At 45.5% G+C, this 19,868-nt stretch overlaps 1 protein-coding gene across 1 annotated transcript in view; it reads right to left on the bottom strand.

Annotated features, from left to right (window-relative positions):
• The window catches only part of LOC141169763 (uncharacterized), a 67,272-nt gene extending 49,761 nt beyond the window's left edge, over positions 1-17,511 (bottom strand). The window contains exon 1 of the mRNA XM_073655120.1: positions 17,204-17,511. Within this exon, the coding sequence (XP_073511221.1) occupies positions 17,204-17,477 (274 nt within the window). The 5' untranslated portion in view covers positions 17,478-17,511. The remainder of the gene's footprint in view (positions 1-17,203) is intronic.
• Between the last annotated feature and the right edge of the window lie 2,357 nt (positions 17,512-19,868).

The raw sequence follows: 19,868 nt of genomic DNA, 5'->3' as shown, positions 1-19,868 counted from the left end.
ACAACGCCTGGGCATGCTGCTGATGAGGCTGAGTATTGTGTGTGGCCCCCACGTGCCTGTATGTTCTCCCTACAACGCCTGGGCATGCTCCTGATGAGGCTGAGTATTGTGTGTGGCCTCCACATGCCTGTATGACCTCCCTACAACGCCTGGGCATGCTCCTGATGAGGTTGCGGATGGTTATTTGAGTGTTCCCTTTATTTTTTTGAGCAGTGTATATATATATATAAAAAGTTTAAATCACCCCCCTTTCGCCCCATTCAAAATAAAACAATAAAAAAAAATCAAATATACACATTTGGTATCGCCGCACTCAGAATCGCCCGATCTATCAATATAAGAAAATAATCCAATTGGTAAAAGGCGTAACGAGAGAAAGAATCCAAACACCATAATTACAGTTTTTTGGTCGCCGCAACATTGCAATAAAATGCAATAATGGGCACTCAAATATTGTATCTACCCCAAAATGGTATCAATAAAAACATCAGCTTGGCATGCAAAAAATAAGCCCTCACCCGGCCCCATATCCTGAAAAATGGAGATGCTGCGGGTTTCGGAAAATGGCTTCTTTTTTTGTTTAACAAACTTTGGATTTTTTTTTCACCACTTTAATAAAAAAGAACCTATAGATGTTTGGTTTCTACAAACTTGTAATGACCTGGAGAATCATAATGGCAGGTCAGTTTTAGCATTTAGTGAAGATGGTAAAAAATAAAAACAACTGTGGAATTGCACTTTTTTTCTTTGCAATTTCACAGCACTTGAAATATTTTTCCCGTTTTCCAGTACACAATATGGTAAAACCAATGGTGTCCTTCAAAAGTACAACTCGTCCTGCAAAAAACAAGCCCTCACACGGCCGACCGAAAAATAAAAAAGTTATGGCTCTGGGAAGAAGAGGAGGAGTGATTTATGGGTTGTCTTCATAAATCACTGTTGGTTGAGTTGATGGCTTACCAAGTTTGCCGAATGGTTTAACCAAATGGCCTCTTGAATTCAGACACATACTCTACTTTCAGACACCTGTTTTCTGCTAGACCACAAATGTCAAACTCTATCACGTGTGCCAAATCTGGCCCGTAGGGTAGTTTTATTTGGCCCACGACACCAGAACCACCATCCCTATGTGGGGCCTATTATTCTGTATGGAGGACTATGGAAAAATGGCAAAACAAAATACAAAGATGCAGCACAGTCTATACATCGGCAGGGGTCCGGCCACTCAGGGTTAAATACACACGGTTCAGCTCACCACATGCAAGCTCCTCTCTAGAGCAAGCCTCTCCAAAAACTGACCAACACCTGAGTGAAAAGGCTGGCTATTTAAAGCCCAGACCACACCCTGGGGTGGAGATATGGAAAACAACCTCCCGTCCGCTCTATGGTCGTTCTCATAAAACACGCCCATTAAACATGGCTGATTGACCCTCTCTGCACCTACCATACAGGAGAAAAACTTCCATGTTTCACATCACTGTAGCTAATAGCCTCAGTGAAACATATCTCCCCTCCAGTATTCTGCCACTGACGTTGTCACATACTGTATACTGGTTGGCCCGTGACTTTTTCCAAGTTTTTCATTTTGGCCCTCTGTGTATTTGAGTTTGACATCCCTGTGCTAGACCAAGAAATTGAACTTTCTCCAAGCTTGAACAAATTACCGCTTGTTGATTTACGATCAGTTAAGTCCCCGGCCCAGTCTGCATCCACATACAGTGGGGAAAAAAAGTCTTTAGTCTGCCACCAATTGTGCAAGTTCTCCCACTTAAAAAGATGAGGTCGGCCTGTAATTGACATCATAGGTCGACCTCAACTATGAGAGACAAAATGAGAAAACAAATCCTGAAAATCACATTGTCTGATTTGGAAAGACATTTTTTTCAAATTTTGGTGGAAAATAAGTATTTGGTCAATTAAAAACAAGCAAGATTTCTGGCTCTCACAGACCTGTAACTTCTTCTTTAAGAGGCTCCTCTGTCCTCCACTCATTACCTGTAGTACTGGCTCCTCTGTCCTCCACTCATTACCTGTAGTACTGGCTCCTCTGTCCTCCACTCATTACCTGTAGTACTGGCACCTGTTTTGAACTTGTTATCAGTATAATAGACACCTGCCCGCAACCTCAAACAGTCACACTCCAAACTCCACTATGGTGAACACCAAAGAGCTGTCGAAGGACACAGAAACAAAACTGTAGCCCTGCACCAGGCTGGGAAGACTGAATCTGCAATAGGCAAGCAGCTTGGTGTGAAGAAATCAACTGTGGGAGCAATAATTTGAAAATGGAAGACATACAAGGCCACTAATAATCTCCCTCGATCTGGGGCTCCACACAAGATCTCACCCCGTGGGGTCAAAATGATCTCAAGAACAGTGATCAAAAATCCAAAACCCACATGGTGGAACCTAGTTAATGACCTGCAGAGGGCTGGAACCAACGTTACACAGGCTACCATCCGTAACACACTACGCCGCCAGGGACTCAGATCCTGCAGTGCCAGACGTGCCTCCCTGCTTAAGCCATTACATATCCGGGCCCGTCTGTAGTTTGCCAGAGAGCATTTGGATGATCCAGAAGAGTATTGGAAGAATGTCATATGGTCAGATGAAACGAAAGCAGAACTGTTTGGTAGAAACACAACTCGTCGTGTTTGGAGAAGAAAGAATGCTGAGTTGCATCTAAAGAACACCATACCTACTGTGAAGCATGCGGGTGGCAACATCATGCTTTGGGGCTGTTTCTCTGCCAAGGGACCAGGACGACTGATCAATGTACATGAAAGAATGAATGGGGCCATGTATCGTGAGATTTTGAGTGCAAACCTTCTTCCATCAGCAAGGGTATGGAAGATGAAATGTGGCTGGGTCTTTCAGCATGACAATGATCCCAAGCACTCCGCCAGGGCAACAAAGGAGTGGCTTCTTAAGAAGCATTTCAAGGTCCTGGAGAGGCCTAGCCAGTCTCTAGATCTAAACCCTATAGAAAACCTTTGGAGGGAGTTGAAAGTCCGTGTTGCCCAGCGACAGCCCCAAAACATCACTGTTCTAGAGGAGATCTGCATGGAGGAATGGGCCAACATGCCAGCAGCAGTGCGTGCCAACCTTGTGAAGACTTACAGAAAACGTTTCACCTCGGTCAACAAAGGATATATAACAAAGTATTTAGATGAACTTTTGTAATTGACCAAATACTTATTTTCCACCAAAATGTTAAAACATTTTCTTTCCAAATCAGACTGTGATTTTCAGGATTTGTTTTCTTATTTTGTCTCTCATAGTTGAGGTCGACCTATGATGTCAATTACAGGCCTCGCTCATCTTTTTAAGTGAGAGAACTTGCACAATTGGGGGCTGACTAAATACTTTTTTCCCCACTGTTGCCTGTGAGATTTACAGTGAAGGAAATAAGTATTTGATCCCTTGGTGTTTTTGTAAGTTTGCCCACTGACAAAGACATGAACAGTCTATAATTTTAAGGGTAGGTTAATTGTAACATTGAGAGATAGAATATCCAAAAAAAAAAAAAAGAAAATCACATTGTATAAAATAGATAAATGTATTTGCATTTTGTAGTGAGAAATAAGTATTTGATCCCCTACAAACCATTATGAGTTCTGGCTCCTACAGACCAGCTAGACGCTCCTAATCAACTCGTTACCTGCATTAAAGACAGCTGTCTTACATAGTCAGCTGTATAAAAGACTCATGTCCACAGACTCAATTAATCAGTCAGACTCTAACCTCTACAACATGGGCAAGACCAAAGAGCTTTCTAAGGATGTCAGGGACAAGATCATAGACCTGCACAAAGCTGGAATGGGCTACAAAACCATAAGTAAGACGCTGGGTGAGAAGGAGACAACTGTTGGTGCAATAGTAAGAAAATGGAAGAAATACAAAATGACTGTCAATCGACATCGATCTGGGGCACCATGCAAAATCTCACCTTGTGGGGTATCCTTGAAGGTGCGAGATCAGCCTAAAACTACACGGGGGAACTTGTTAATGATCTCAAGGCAGCTGGGACCACAGTCACCAAGAAAACCATTGGTAACACATTACGCCTTAAAGGTTTAAAATCCTGCAGTGCCCGCAAGGTCCCCCTGCTCAAGAAGGCACATGTGCAGGCCCATCTGAAGTCTACCAGTGATCACCTGGATGATTCTGTGAGTTATTAGGAGAAGGTGCTGTGGTCAGATGAGACAAAAATTGAGCTCTTTGGCATTAACTCAACTCACCGTGTTTCGAGGAAGAAAAATGTTGTCTATGACCGAAAGAACACCATCCCCACTGTCAAGCATGGAGGTGGAAACACTATGTTTTGAGTTTTTTTCTCTGCTAAGGGCACAGGACTACTTCACTGCATCAATGGGAGAATGGATGGAGCCATGCACCATAAAATCCTCAGTGACAACCTCCTTCCCTCTGTCTAGACATTAAAAATGGGTCATGGCAGGTTCTTCCAGCAAGACAATGACCCAAAACATACAGCCAAGGCAACAAAGGAGTGGCTCAAAAAGAAGCACATTAAGGTCATGGAGTGGCCTAGCCAGTCTCCAGACCTTAATCCCAGAGAAAACTTATGGAGGGAGTTGAAGCTCCGAGTTGCCAAGCGACAGCCTCAAAATCTTAATGATTTAGAGATGATCTGCAAATAGGAGTGGACCAAAACTCCTCCTGACATGTGCGCAACCCTCATCATCAACTACAAAAAACATCTGACTGCTGAGCTGCCAACAAGGGTTTTGCCACCAAGTATTAAGTGTTGTTTGCCAGAGGGATCAAATACTTATTTCTCACTGCAAAATGCAAATAAATTTATCTAATTTATACAATGTGATTTTCTTGATATTTTTTTGGATATTCTCTCAATGTTAAAATTAACCTACCCCTAAAATTATAGACTGTTCATGTCTTTGTCAGTGGGCAAACTTACAAAAACAACAAGGGAGCAAATACTTATTTCCTTCACTGTACATCTCCTGTTGCAGATATCCTTAAATTTATGTCTTTAGTTTCTTTCAAATATCGAAAACTCTCTTAACAGCATTCCAGTCTTTTTGGCGCGTTTTTTCCACATATCTGCAGAGAATTCCCATTGTTGCTGTGATATCCGGTCGAGTCATAGTTGCTATGTGTAGAAGTGCCTCCATTGCCTGTCTGTATTTATCATTCATAGGTAACAGATCATCTTCTCCTTCGCACTTTAAGTAGGCTGCTTCCATTGGAGTTGATTCACCTTTGGCTTCTGACAATCCAAACTGATTCAGAATTGAGTTGATTTTTGCACTTTGGTTTAGAAGAAAGCTTCCATCATCTTCTTCTCTCTGGACCTGGATTCCTGGATAACATGTTGCATTTCCAAGGTCTTTAGTTTCAAAATGCTGATTCAGAATTTTTGTCATCTTTGCAATTTCTGTTTCCTCTTGATGAACCATAATCACATCGTCCACATATAAGAGAATATACATCCACTTTCCGTCTGTACATTTTGTGTATAAACAGGGATCTGCTCGACCTCTTTTAGATCCTTCTTCCAATAAGACTTCATTTATTTTGGTGTTCCTGGCTCTTGCTGATTGCTTAAGGCCATGGTCAGAATTTTGTAGTTTGGAAACCAGATTCTCTTCCCCCTCTTTGATGTAACCCTCAGGTGGAGTGAATCACAAGTCCTCTTCAATGTCACTATTTAAAAAGGCATTTTTGATGTCCAAATGTCTGACAAGCATCTTCTGCTCAGCAGCTATAGTCATCAGAGTCCTGAATGTGGTCAGCTTAGTAACTGGAGAAAGTGTGGCATCATCATCTTCACCATATTTCAGGGAATATCCTGTTGTGACTAAACATACTCTAAATCTGTGAACCTTGCCTTCAGAATCATACTTGGTCTTAAACCCCATTTACCTTTGATTACTTTCTTGCCTTGTAGTTTGGTGAGTTTCCGCATGTGAAGTTGATGAAGGGACTTCATCTCCTCATTAGCAGCATTAATCCACTTCAGTTTTTCATGGACAGGTAGCTGTTGCATCTCATCCCACGACTGCCTGACTCAGGTAATGTTAGGACAGATGCTTAAAATGACATGTAAAAGTTTGTGCACCCCTGGTCAAAATTACTGTTATTGTGAACAGTGAAGCAAGTTGAGGATGAAATGATCTAAAAGGCCTAAAGTTACAGATGACACATTTCCTTTGTATTTTAGGCAGAAAAAAAATATGTTCATATTTTACATTTTAAAAATTACAAAGAGGAAAATGGGCCAATGCAAAATTTGTGCACCCTGTGATTTTTAATTTTTCTATATATCCTTACAAGTTTATGCTGGACACTTATCCGTGAGCCTGGGATTCCTGTGAGTATCAGGTGATATGAGCTAATTACCTTTTTTTCAGTCCAATAATAATAATGTAGTGTCGGCGTCTCTGCCCCCTGCCTGACAGAAACGCCGATCTACTCACCGCCGCGGCTCCGGTCCGGCGTTCCCTGCTCCTCACCCTGTCCTCTTTGCACCACGCGTGGATCCCCGGCCTCTGTTCTTAGGGCACGGGGACGCGCGCGCCGTCCTAAAAGTCCCCAGCCAATGGCTGGAGGACTGCCCCTACTTTAGGCACTTCCTCCATAATGGAGGTGCCTGTGCAAAGTTGTTGTTTGTGTGTTAACACTCTCTCCAGCCCTCAGGTTCCCGTGCCCGCCAGCCTGTCTATCAGCCGTGCCCACCAGCCTGTCTATCAACCGTGCCCACCAGCCTGTCTATCAGCCGTGCCCGCCAGCCTGTCTATCAGCTGTGCCCGCCTGCCTATCAGCCATGCCCGCCAGCCTATCAGCTGTGCCCGCCTGCCTATCGGCCGTGCCCGCCTGCCTATCGGCCGTGCCCGCCAGCCTGTCTATCAGCCGTGCCCGCCTGCCTGTCTATCAGCCGTGCCCATCTGCCTATCAGCCTTGCCCGCCTGCCTATCAGCCGCACCCGCCTGCCGGTCTATCTGCCGTGCCCACCTGCTTGTCTACCCGCATCACCTGCCTGTCTGCCAGCCGTGCTCATCAGCTGTGCCTGTCGGCTTCGGCCATCAGTCCCGTGGGAGTCGCCTGCTCTCACACGAGGTCGGTCCCAGAGTGGCACCTGGTTCACCTTCCCAGTCCCTCCTTGGTTCACGGAGTTGACTAAGCCGCCATGTGGCCAGGGTCGATCCGGATAGGCACTTAGTTACGCCCCTCTGGTCCCTCCTTGTATCACAGCACAGAGGTTCCACCACCCGGATCCGTAACAAATCATAATAATTGTTATTTATATAGTGCCAACATATTCCGCAGCACTTTACAATTAAGCGGGGACATGTACAGACAATACATTCAATACAAGGTAAGACAGTTTAAACAGTTACATCAGGAGTGAGGTCGCTGCTCGCAAGCTTACACTCTACAATCTGGTAAATTTGCATCACCGGCCTTTCCTTACGATGATAGTGAACAAGCCATGATCCTAACAGGCCAATTAAGGTCTGAAACCATGGTCAAAGTTATCTGAGCTTACAAATTTCCATGGGTGCCAAAACTTTTGCATCGGTCCATTTTCCTTTTTGTAATTTTTAAAATGTAAAAAATTACAATATATTTATTTTGTTGTTGCCTAAAATACAAAGGAAATGTGTCATCTGTAACTTTAGGTCTTTTAGAGATGATTTCATCTTCAACTTGCTAAACTGTTCACAATAACAGTAATTTTAACCAGGGATGCCCAAACTTTTACATGTCGTTGTAGCTAGTATACCCTTGTTTGATCTCGACGATTTCCTGACTTCAGGCACACCTGATTTTTTTTCTGTTGCTTCTTCAGTGATTGAAGAACCAAACCAAACTTCTACATCCTTTTTCTTGTTATTTTGAAATTGTGACTGAGATTGTTGTTGCTTCAGCTGGACTATTGATATGATGTTATGAAACTGGAGTGACACGAAGATCTCATTAATCATTACATCTCTGCTTATTGTGACCTTGTTTGTTTCTCGGTGCAGGATTCTATATCCTTCCTGGGTTTCACTGTAGTCCACCAGGATACCTTCCTTTGCATGAGATTCCCACTTGGTACATTTTTCCTTGGGCATATGTACAAATACTTTACTTCAGAATATTCTTATGTGTTGTAGCTCAGGCTTCTTGCTGTTCCATTGCTCAAATGGAGTTTTCTCAGTACCTTTACCTTTTAGTCTGTTTTGAAGATAGCAAGCTGCCACGATTGCTTCATCCCAATACGTGGTTGGTAACTCTGCGTCAAATAGCATACTTCTTCCACTTTCACAAAGTGTCTGGTTCCTTCTTTCCGTTACATCATTTGGTCAGGGTTGTACGGTACAGTGGTCTGAAACACGATTCCATTTTTCCTTAAAACGCTTTGTGTCTTATTACTTGTATATTCAGTTCCATTATCTGCACTCAGAATTTTTGTCATCCTCCCAAATTTGTTATATACTTCAGAGAGATATATTTCAAGTTTCTCTGGAATCTCATCTTTGCTGTGAAGCAGATAGACAACTGTATATCTTTAATAATCATCAATAAATATGAGAATATATATCTTCTTTCCAGGAGTCTGAGTACTCATTGGACCACAAACATCTGTATGAATTAAGTCCAGAAGCTGTTCTGATTTTGTAGTACTATTCTGAAAGGATTTTCTTGATTTTTTCCCTTTTAGACAACTATTACATTTCATTCTCTAATTACACAGATCGACTGTAATACCATCAGCAAGTTGTTTTTAACTAACTTTCTTATTGCTTCTGAATCTCTATGTGCAAGGTGCCTGTGCCATACATGGGGTGGTAGATCGGCTCACTCGGCAGCTCACAGATGTAGACACAGGAACATTTTCTTATTTGAAGCTTCTGCTGGTTTATTAAAGTATTGCATAAACCAGTGTAAAGTTTGTCAAAACAAACATGACCTTTCTGGCATAATGGGAAAGCAAAAGAAAATGTATAGCACAGTCCATATACCTGCGGGAATCCACCCTCTCAGGATACAACCGGGTTCAGCATCAGCACAGTTTAACAGAACACTTCTCTGGAGCTGTGTCCTCCAGACACACTGAGCACCTAATGACTCAAAAGGCTGGTTATTTATATCCCAGACCACACCCAGGGGTGGAGATATGATGATCAACCTCCCACCCACTCTTTGGATATTCACATAAAAGCTAGCCCTTAAAATGGCTGATTAACCTCTCTCAGCCCATAGAGTCACACAAGGTGTGGGAAAGACTAATTTCACGAAGGGACGAGGGGGAGGAAGCCCAAACACTAGGGAAAGGGGGAGTAGAGACCCCTAGGCAGATCTAATATCCCCCTGCCTACCCTACCGTCCCCCATATAGGTTCCACACTTATTGCCGCGCAGGACTCTAAACCCTGTATGTCCCCAGAGCTTAGCCCTAGATAGGGAGGGGGAGGGGTGAGCAGTGGTCAGGCCCCACTACAAACTAAAGACAACAAGTTGGACAAACAAAGGGGATAAACTTAGCTTGAGCAGACACCAGAGGAGTAACGCCAATTGTCCTCCAAGGGCACCAGAGAGGAAACCAGCCAACAGCTAGTGCTCTAAGCATGCACATAGTTACATAGAAGTTAAATAGAAGTATCACCGGTGATTGCCTGGAGCAAACTGAGTTTTTTTAACTCCCATGCAAGGGTGGGTCAATTGGCAGCAGGAGGGAGGTCACTGCTGGGTCTTAAAGCAAGAATTAAGAAGGTGTCTGCAATGCCAAGCACAGTGACCTTCTACAGCCAGATCCAGAGCGACTGTCTATTATACCTGACACACCCGCAACACTTAGAGTGCTGGAGTAAACTTCCAGATTTCAAATCACTGAAGCCAATAGCCTCAGTGCTACATATCTCCCCTCCAGTACTTCGCCAGTGACTTTGCCACAATAGATGCAATTCTTGTGCTGTTCATGTTTAGCAGTGTATACACTTTCCTTGCATTTTAGCTGGTACAACTCATCTTTGATTTTCCTTCTGCTTGTGTGTGACTTTCTTTTGAGATGATACAGCTGTAATTTTTAAATGTAACTTCATTCCCTTGTCTTGTGAGTTTCTTCACAGATAACAAATTGATTTCAAGACTAGGGACATAGAGACTGTCCTTTACTGGGATCTTTCTGCTTTGTGTTGGGGTAACTTGACAATTAATGTAACCATCTCCTATTTATTTTTGGGGAGATCTTCGGTTTTTAAAGTGGATTCTGCTTTGGATACCCCACTGCAGCTTACACTTTCTGTTTTTCGCTTATATTCATCTACAAGCTTTCCCTTGACATACTCACATCTAGTGCAGTTACACGTGTGTCATAGCTTTCTGGTAGACCGCTTAGTAGTAGTGCAGCAACATGGAAATCCTTTAGATCTTCCCCAATGTCCCACAATTTCTAGAGTATTTCTTATGTAATCCTGCCTATCTTGGCCCTTATTTTGCTTAGACTGATAACGCTTTCTCAGTAAATAGAGCTTATTGCTGAGATTTATCCTTTCATGCACTTTCTGCAGCTGTTCCCACATTTCTTTTGCACAATCGTATCATCTATACTGAGGGAGATGGTGCTTTGTGCTTTATGATCCTTCTTTACCATGTTTTCTGGTAGTGGGTCAGGTCTAGACTCCTGTATATATTTCCACGTACCTTCTCTTATCAGCAGCATCTTTACCTTGAATTTCCAGTATTGGTAATTCTGTTTACTCAGATTTGGCACTGTGAACTTCACAGAGTTGCTGCAGGCAGCCATATTTGCTTCTTCTTTTTCTTAGTACACTGTTGTTCTCTCTCCTCTGGGCTGTTCTGTGTCTTTGGGTTTCTTGGCCCATAACCTGTTGGCACTGTATTAATCTGTGTACTGTCTAGCTGTTCAACAGTGAATATATATTTATTCAGGAACAAAGATAACACAACTTACAACTGGTATTTCCTATAGCTTAGGATCTTAGCATCTTGTCTGTCAGCTTGCAAACTGAAAGTAAAAATGTGCTTCAGCTACACACACAGTGAGCAGGAACTTCTTGTTTTTTTTTAAAGTGTTTTCCTGGCTATATAACACCATTTCTGGAGACAGTAACTCATGCACTATTAAACAGTAGTAAATAGTAGTTGCTGCAATATTTATAGTAATAAGCATTATTCCAACACATTCTCATCTCCTGTTTCCTTTCCTACATAATATCGCCTACTCTTACCTGTTCGAGACATTCTCAACACCTTCTACCTGTGCTTCTCATTCTCATCATCTCCTCTTACATATTCCACACATTTGCATCTTCTCTTTTCTGTCCTACACATTATTACATCCTCTTACCTGTCCTACACATTATCTCAGATTCTTATTTTACCTACACATTCTCATTATCTCCTCTTACCTGCATCACATATTCTCATCGCCTCATGTTACCTGTACTACATATTCTCAACACCTCCTCTTACCTGTCCTACACATTCTCATTGCCTCCTCTTCCCTGTCCTACACATTTTCACCTCCTCTTACCTGTCCTACACATTCTTATTGTCTCCTCTTACCTGTACCACATATTCTCATCGCCTCATTGTTACGGATCCGCGGGTGGTGGAACCTCTGTGCTGCGGTGTAAGGAGGGACCAGAGGGGCATGACTACTATAAGTACCTACTCGGCCTGACCAAGGTCGCACGGCGGCTCAGTCGACTCCGTGAACCAGGGAGGGACCGAGCAGAGGGACCAGGTGCCACTCTGGGACCGACCTTGTATAAGAGCAGGTGACTCCCAGGGGTCAGATGGCAGGAACTGACCGGTACAGCGGATGAGCACTGCAGGCAGGCTGGCGGGTGGTTCGCGTAGACAAGCTGACAGATTCGGCTGATAGCCAGAAGGGTGCTCCGGGTAGGCAGGCTCGCGGGCACAACAAGGTAACTGGCAGGTGCTTTCAGGTAAGCAGACTGGCGGGCACGGCAGGTAACAGATAGGTGCTTCCAGGTAAGCAGGCTGGCGGGCACGGCAAGTAACAGGCAGATGCTTCCAGGTAAGCTGGCGGGCAGAGCTCACAGACAGACTGGCGGACTGGACTGTAGACAGACTGTCGGGCTGGATAGTAGTCAGACTGGCGGACTGAACTGAAGAACAGACTGGCGGACAGGACTGACTAGTAGAGGGACCTGAGGGCTGAAGCAACAGTAAAAATGACAGAGCAACAACCTTGCACGGACACCTCCATATTGGAGGAGGTGCTTTAAATAGGGAAAGTCCTCCGGCAATTGGCCGGGGACTTTTTAGGACGGCGCGCGCGGCCCCTTAAAGAGGGAAGGAGTGCACGCGCGCCCTAAGCACAGTGCCCGGGAAGCTGTGTGCACCAGCAGCAGCAGCAGGGAGGCCGGAAGACGCCGGACCAGGAGAGCGGCGGTAAGGGGGACGGCACCTCTGCCTGGGAGGGGGCAGAGACGCCGGTGCTACAGTACCCCCCCTTTACGCCCCTTCTATTTTAGGCCTGCAAGAAATTATTTAAGAAGAAGAGGGGCATGTATGTTCTCCTTGGGTTCCCAAGACCTCTCCTCCGGGCCAAACCCCTTCCAATTCACCAGAAAAAAGGTTTTTCCTGTTACCCTTTTGGTGGCCAAAATGTTCTCTACCTCATAGACGTCCTCAGCGGAGACCGGAGCTGGGGTGGTACCTGGATCGTCAGAAAAAGAATTAAAAACAACTGATTTGAGGAGAGATACGTGGAAGGAGTTGGGAATCCGTAAGGTGGCCGGGAGTTTTAGCTTCTAAGCCACGGGATTGATTTGGTTGAGAACCTCAAACAGACCGATGTACTGCGGACCCAACTTATACGATGGTATTTTGAGATGAACATATTTGGAGGAGAGCCAGACCCTGTCTCCCGGACAGAATTGAGGCGGATCCAGACGTCTTATCAGCATGTTTCTTCATCCGATCTAGTGTCTTCCCAAATAGTAGAAAATTTGCTGACCAGAGACTCCGCGGCAGGATTGTCCAATGAAGCGGAGACGGGAAACGGAATCCGGGGGTGTTGACAGTAGACCACAAAGAACGGGGATTTGGAAGAAAACTCGCTCTCATGGTTGTTATAGGAGAACTCGGCCCATGGTAGGAGCTCAACCCAATCGTTATGGTGATCGTTGACGAAGTGCCGGAGAAAGCTGGTAAGGACCTGGTTGATACGTTCCACTTGACCATTGGACTGAGGATGATAAGCAGAGGAGAAATCCAAGGAGGCGTCCAGCAGCTTACATGTAGCTCTCCAGAAGCGGGAAGTGAACTGGACCCCGCGATCCGACACAATGTGGAGGGGTAGGCCGTGGAGACGAAAGATGTGATGGATGAAGTCCTTATCCAGCACAGATGCAGACGGGGACCAAGCAGAGGGATGAAGTGGGCCATTTTAAAAAAGCGGTCATCGACCACCCAAATGACAGTACAACCTGCAGAAACAGGGAGATCCGTAATAAAGTCCATAGCAATGTGTTGCCACGGAGCGGAAGGTACGGGAAGAGGAAGGAGACGGCCGGCTGGAAGATGCCTGGGAACCTTGTTACGGGCACAGGAGGAACAAGCCGTGATGAAATCCGCAACATCCTTGAGTAGGGAAGGCCACCAGTAATGCCGGGCGATGAGCAGAAAGGTCTTCCTCTGGCCAGCATGGCCAGCTAGTTTAGATGAATGGCCCCAGAGAAGAACCTTCTTACGATCCGGAACCGCTACAAAAGTCTTACCGGGTGGAAGACGATACAGGTCAAACGGAGCCATTACTTTGGAAGGGTCGATGATATGCAGAGACTCCTCCTCTTGGTTGGAAGACAGGAATGAGCGGGATAGAGCTTCGGCTTTAATGTTCTTGTCCGCAGGGCGGTAATGTAGAGTAAAGCAGAATCGGGCAAAGAACAGAGACCACCGGGCCTGACGCGGATTGAGTCTTTGGGCGTTTTGTAAATAGGCCAGGTTTTTGTGATCAGTGTAGATGACCACCAGGTGCAGAGCCCCCTCCAGCAGGTAGCGCCACTCCTCCAGCGCCAATTTGATGGCAAGCAGCTCACGATCTCCTATGGAATAGTTGTGCTCGGACGAGGAGAAGAGCTTGGAGAAGCCGCAGGGAGGGAGGTCGCGTGCCCTAAGCACAGTACCCGGGAAGCTGCGTGCACCAGCAGCAGCAGCAGGGAGGCCGGAAGATGCTGGACCAGGAGCGCGGTGGTAAGGGGGACGGCGTCTCTGCCTGGCAGGGGGCAGAGATGCCGATGCTACACTCATCTTACCTGTAATACATATTCTCACCTACTCTTACCTGTTCTGCACATTCTCATCGTCTCCTCTTACCTGTCCTACACATTCTCATCATTTCCTCTTACCTGTCCTACACATTTTCACCTACTCTTATCTGTAATACATATTCTAACCTCCTCTTACCTGTACCACATATTCTCACCCCCTTTTACCTGTCCTACACATTCTTGTCTCCTCTTAGCTTTCCTACACATTCTCATCTCCTCCTCTTACCTGTAATACATATTCTCACCCCATTTTACCTGTCCTACACATTCTCATCTCCTCTTACCTTTCCGGCACATTTTCATCTCCTCCTCTTAGCTTTCCTACACATTTTTATCTCCTCTTCTTTCCTGTCCTACACAATATCTCTGATTCCTATTTTTCTACACATTCTCATCTCCTCTTCACTGTCTAATACACTCTCCTCTCCTCCTATTCTTTGTCCTACACATTCTCATCAACTTGTCCTATCCGTCCTACATATTCCCATTGCCTCCGCTTACCTGTCCTTCAAACTATCACCTCCTCTAACGTGACCTTTCCATTCTTACCACCTCCTCTTACCTGTACTGTACAACTATAACTACTTGGACTATGATGTCATTACAGGGTGCAATTTCTGTATGGAGGAAGGAGGCTTTGGAATTATCTCCCATGGTCAACCAAACAAACATCAATCCAACACTGGTGACCAGTGGCATGACTGATCTCCACTGCATGGCTTCACATAGCTGTAAAGGGAATCTGTCAGCAGATTTTTGCTACGTAATAATCTAAAGACAGCTTGAGGTAGGGACTGAAACAATGAATTCAGTGATGTGTCACTTATCAATCGGTGTGCTGTTATTTACTTACAATGAAGGTTTTATCATCAGAACCTTATCACTGTTTGGACTACAGCAGTGTGTGAGACCTAGTCTTACTCCGCCCCCTCCTTTGATAGGCAGATCACTATTTATAGACAATGTAATGTACAGACCAAAAGTTTGGAGACACCTTCTCAATTAAAGATTTTTCTGTATTTTCAGTACTTTGAAAATTGTACATTCACACTGAAGGCATCAAAACTATGAATTAACACATGTGGAATTATATACTTAACAAAAAAGTGTGAAACAACTGAAAATATGTCTTATATTCTAGGTTCTTCACAGTAGCCACCTTTTGCTTTGATGACTGCTTTGCACACTCTTGGCATTCTCTTGATGAGCTTCAAGAGGTAGTCACCGGAAATGGTCTTCACTTCACAGGTGTGCCCTGTCAGGTTTAATAAGTGGGATTTCTTGCCTTATAAATGGGGTTGGGACCATCAGTTGTGTTGTGCAGAAGTCTGGTGGATACACAGCTGATAGTCCTACTGAATAGACTGTTAGAATTTGTATTATGGAAAGAAAAAACCAACTAAGTAAAGAAAAACAAGTGGCCATCATTACTTTAAGAAATGAAGGTCAGTCAGTCTGAAAAATTGGGCAAACTTTGAAAGTGTCCCCAAGTGCAGTTGCAAAAACCATCAACGCTACAAAGAAACTGGCTCACATGAGGACCGCCCCAGGAAAGGAAGACCAAGAGTCACCTCTGCTTCTGAGGATAAGTTTATCCGAGTCACCAGCCTCAGAAATCGCAGGTTAACAGCAGCTCAGATTAGAGACCAGGTCAATGCCACACTGAGTTCTAGCAGCAGACACATCTCTACAACAACTGTTAAGAGGAGACTTTGTGCAGCAGGCCTTCATGGTAAAATAGCTGCTAGGAAACCACTGCTAAGGACAGGCAACAAGCAGAAGAGACTTGTTTGGGCTAAAGAACACAAGGAATGGACATTAGACCAGTGGAAATCTGTGCTTTGGTCTGATGAGTCCAAATTTGAGATCTTTGGTTCCAACCACCGTGTCTTTGTGTGACACAGAAAAGGTGAACGAATGGACTCTACATGCCTGGTTCCCACCGTGAAGCATGGAGGAGGAGGTGTGATGGTGTGGGGGTGCTTTGCTGGTGACACTGTTGGGGATTTATTCAAAATTGAAGGCATACTGAACCAGCATGGCTACCACAGCATCTTGCAGCGGCATGCTATTCCATCCGGTTTGCGTTTAGTTAGACCATCATTTATTTTTCAACAGGACAATGACCCCAAACACCTCCAGGCTGTGTAAGGGCTATTTGACTAAGAAGGAGAGTGATGGGGGGCTACGCCAGATGACCTGGCCTCCACAGTCACCAGACCTGAACCCAATCGAGATGGTTTGGGGTGAGCTGGACCGCAGAGTGAAGGCAAAAGGGACAACAAGTGCTAAGCATCTCTGGGAACTCCTTCAAGATTGTTGGAAGACCATTTCCGGTGACTACCTCTTGAAGCTCATCAAGAGAATGCCAAGAGTGTGCAAAGCAGTCATCAAAGCAAAAGGTGGCTACTGTGAAGAACCTAGAATATAAGACATATTTTCAGTTGTTTCACACTTTTTTGTTACGTATATAATTCCACATGTGGTAATTCATAGTTTTGACGCCTTCAGTGTGAATGTACAATTTTCATAGTCATGAAAATACAGAAAAATCTTTAAATGAGAAGGTGTGTCCAAACTTTTGGTCTGTACTGTACATACAGAGCCTGGTGTAGGCGGGGTTAACTGTGGTGTGGGCAGGGGAAGCTTTATGATCTCTGCTTCATCCTATATGTAAGAACTCTGATTGTATCACAACAGTTGCATCCAGTAAACTAAGTGATACATCCCTGGAATCAGGGTCACTTGCCCTATATTATGCTATTATTAGATTAAAGAGCAAAAACCTGGTGACAGATTCCCTTTAAGGATGATAAGCTGGAATGGCCAGGAAGCTATGGTAGACTCCTCTGGTGTATTATAGATCTTAGATTAATACTGAATATAGAAATATAGAACAAGACTCACTACTAAAGCTGTAGGACAATGCCCAAACCTCATTTTTCGAGAGCTGCTGGATGAGGTGAGATCCCATGGAAACTGTCACTTGCGCCCAGGAATATTTCCAGAGTTTGGACATAGTGTCATTCCAGGTGGCATTTGATGGGAATGAAAGTCCATCCATTATCACTCCGGCTGTTTCATCAGAGATGGAAAGTACCTGCACCAAGGTGGTCAAACCTGAAGGAGCGTGCACCAGCTGGCTTGTTTGGAACATGGAGATAGGCATCACAATGGACATGAAGGGTTTAAGGAATGTTCCTCCATAATTAGCGCTTCCAGAACAGATGATGACAACCATCACGTCATGGTCACTATCTATGTGGAGAGCGGAGGTGCTAATCGGCTGCATCAATACCTCTCCCTGTCCTAGGTTCTTGGTGGCCACTACACCAGACTTGTCAGAAACCTTCACACTAGTGGATACAGAAGCGATAACATAGATGATATCGTCTTTTCGGAGTGGAACAGAAGGTAGAGGAACAAGATAGGACTTATCCCAGCTGGAGACTGGAAGCAGCTGCTCGTACGTGTAGCCGTAGTTATATCGGGGATAACGCTGAAATATTTGGTGTCCACTAACAACCACAATAGGTTTGTCGGCCTGGATGAAGGATCCCGTGAGGTCGCCCCCATACATCTGGAACTGAGCAGCCTGGAACGCTGAGAGTTTAAAGGTCACGGAGCTGCCGGAGGACAGGGACAACCCTCTGAATGTTACTGGGCCACCTTGTAAAGTGACAGTCACCGAGGTGTCTGTGTTCAGGCTCAAGATGGCAAATTGTGAGTTACCAGGAAGGGCTGAGTTTGGGGTGATGACATAGTACTGCAGATCTAGAAGCTCAATCGGGTAGATGTAGGAGTAGTCATAGCCATTGGTAGCCCACACCTCGCTGATAACACAAATGCTGTCATTTGCAGAGACAAGAACGATCCCAGATGGGGAGATATCACTGCTAGCCAACATGGCAGAGCTGGGCAGCGTGACATTCATCATCTCACCCTGCTGGAGGGTGTAATTGTAGTGGAAGCTGGTGCCCTGCACAGTGATGTTCACCAATGTACAGCAACTGAGACCATGGAGGATAAGATCAAACTGGGTGTAGTAGGGTCCTACTGGGAGGACTTCCAGGAAACTGGTGACAAACTGCTCCCCCATGAAGAATGAAGATGATCCTAAAAAAGAGAGCACAAAGACACAGCTGTGAACTGGACGTCACCATCATCATCATCAACAAATCATCATCAGAATCTGTCATCATCACATTGGCCTGATCATTAATGTAACTGTCATTATGTAGTAGGATCTGGGTCCTGAGACCCTCATCAATCACACAAATCATCATTATTCAGACCCTCACAGGAGAACAGTGACATCAACCAGACATTCAAAGGAGGTCACTCACATCAGCCAGATCCTCACAGGAGGAGAGTGACATCAGCCAGATCCTCACAGGAGGAGAGTGACACCAGCCAGATCCTCACAGGAGGAGAGTGACACCAGCCAGATCCTCACAGGAGGAGAGTGACAACAGCCAGATCCTCACAGGAGGAGAGTGACACCAGCCAGATCCTCACAGGAGAGTGACACCAGCCAGATCCTCACAGGAGGAGAGTGACACCAGCCAGATCCTCACAGTAGGAGAGTGACACCAGCCAGATCCTCACAGGAGGAGAGTGACACCAGCCAGATCCTCACAGGAGGAGAGTGACATCAGCCGGATCCTCACAGGAGGAGAGTGACACCAGCCAGATCCTCACAGGAGGAGAGTGACATTAGCCAGATCCTCACAGGAGGAGAGTGACATCAGCCAGATCCTCACAGGAGGAGAGTGACATCAGCCAGATCCTCACTGGAGGAGAGTGACATGAGCCAGATCCTCACAGGAGGAGAGTGACATGAGCCAGATCCTCACAGGAGGAGAGTGACATGAGCCAGATCCTCACAGGAGGAGAGTGACATCAGCCAGATCCTCGCAGGAGGAGAGTGACATCAGCCAGATCCTCACAGGAGGAGAGTGACACCAGCCAGATCCTCACAGGAGGAGAGTGACACCAGCCAGATCCTCACAGGAGGAGAGTGACACCAGCCAGATCCTCACAGGAGGAGAGTGACAACAGCCAGATCCTCACAGGAGGAGAGTGACACCAGCCAGATCCTCACAGGAGAGTGACACCAGCCAGATCCTCACAGGAGGAGAGTGACACCAGCCAGATCCTCACAGTAGGAGAGTGACACCAGCCAGATCCTCACAGGAGGAGAGTGACACCAGCCAGATCCTCACAGGAGGAGAGTGACATCAGCCGGATCCTCACAGGAGGAGAGTGACACCAGCCAGATCCTCACAGGAGGAGAGTGACATTAGCCAGATCCTCACAGGAGGAGAGTGACATCAGCCAGATCCTCACAGGAGGAGAGTGACATCAGCCAGATCCTCACTGGAGGAGAGTGACATGAGCCAGATCCTCACAGGAGGAGAGTGACATGAGCCAGATCCTCACAGGAGGAGAGTGACATGAGCCAGATCCTCACAGGAGGAGAGTGACATCAGCCAGATCCTCGCAGGAGGAGAGTGACATCAGCCAGATCATCACAGGAGGAGAGTGACATCAGCCAGATCATCACAGGAGG

This window comes from Phyllobates terribilis, unplaced genomic scaffold (assembly GCF_046119375.1).
Source record: "Phyllobates terribilis strain yellow unplaced genomic scaffold, ASM4611937v1 Scaffold_1__5_contigs__length_1240528914, whole genome shotgun sequence".
NCBI classification, from domain to species: domain Eukaryota; kingdom Metazoa; phylum Chordata; class Amphibia; order Anura; family Dendrobatidae; genus Phyllobates; species Phyllobates terribilis.
The sequence above is the reverse complement of the archived record's forward strand: the minus strand, read 5'-3'. Positions and strand labels throughout refer to the sequence as shown.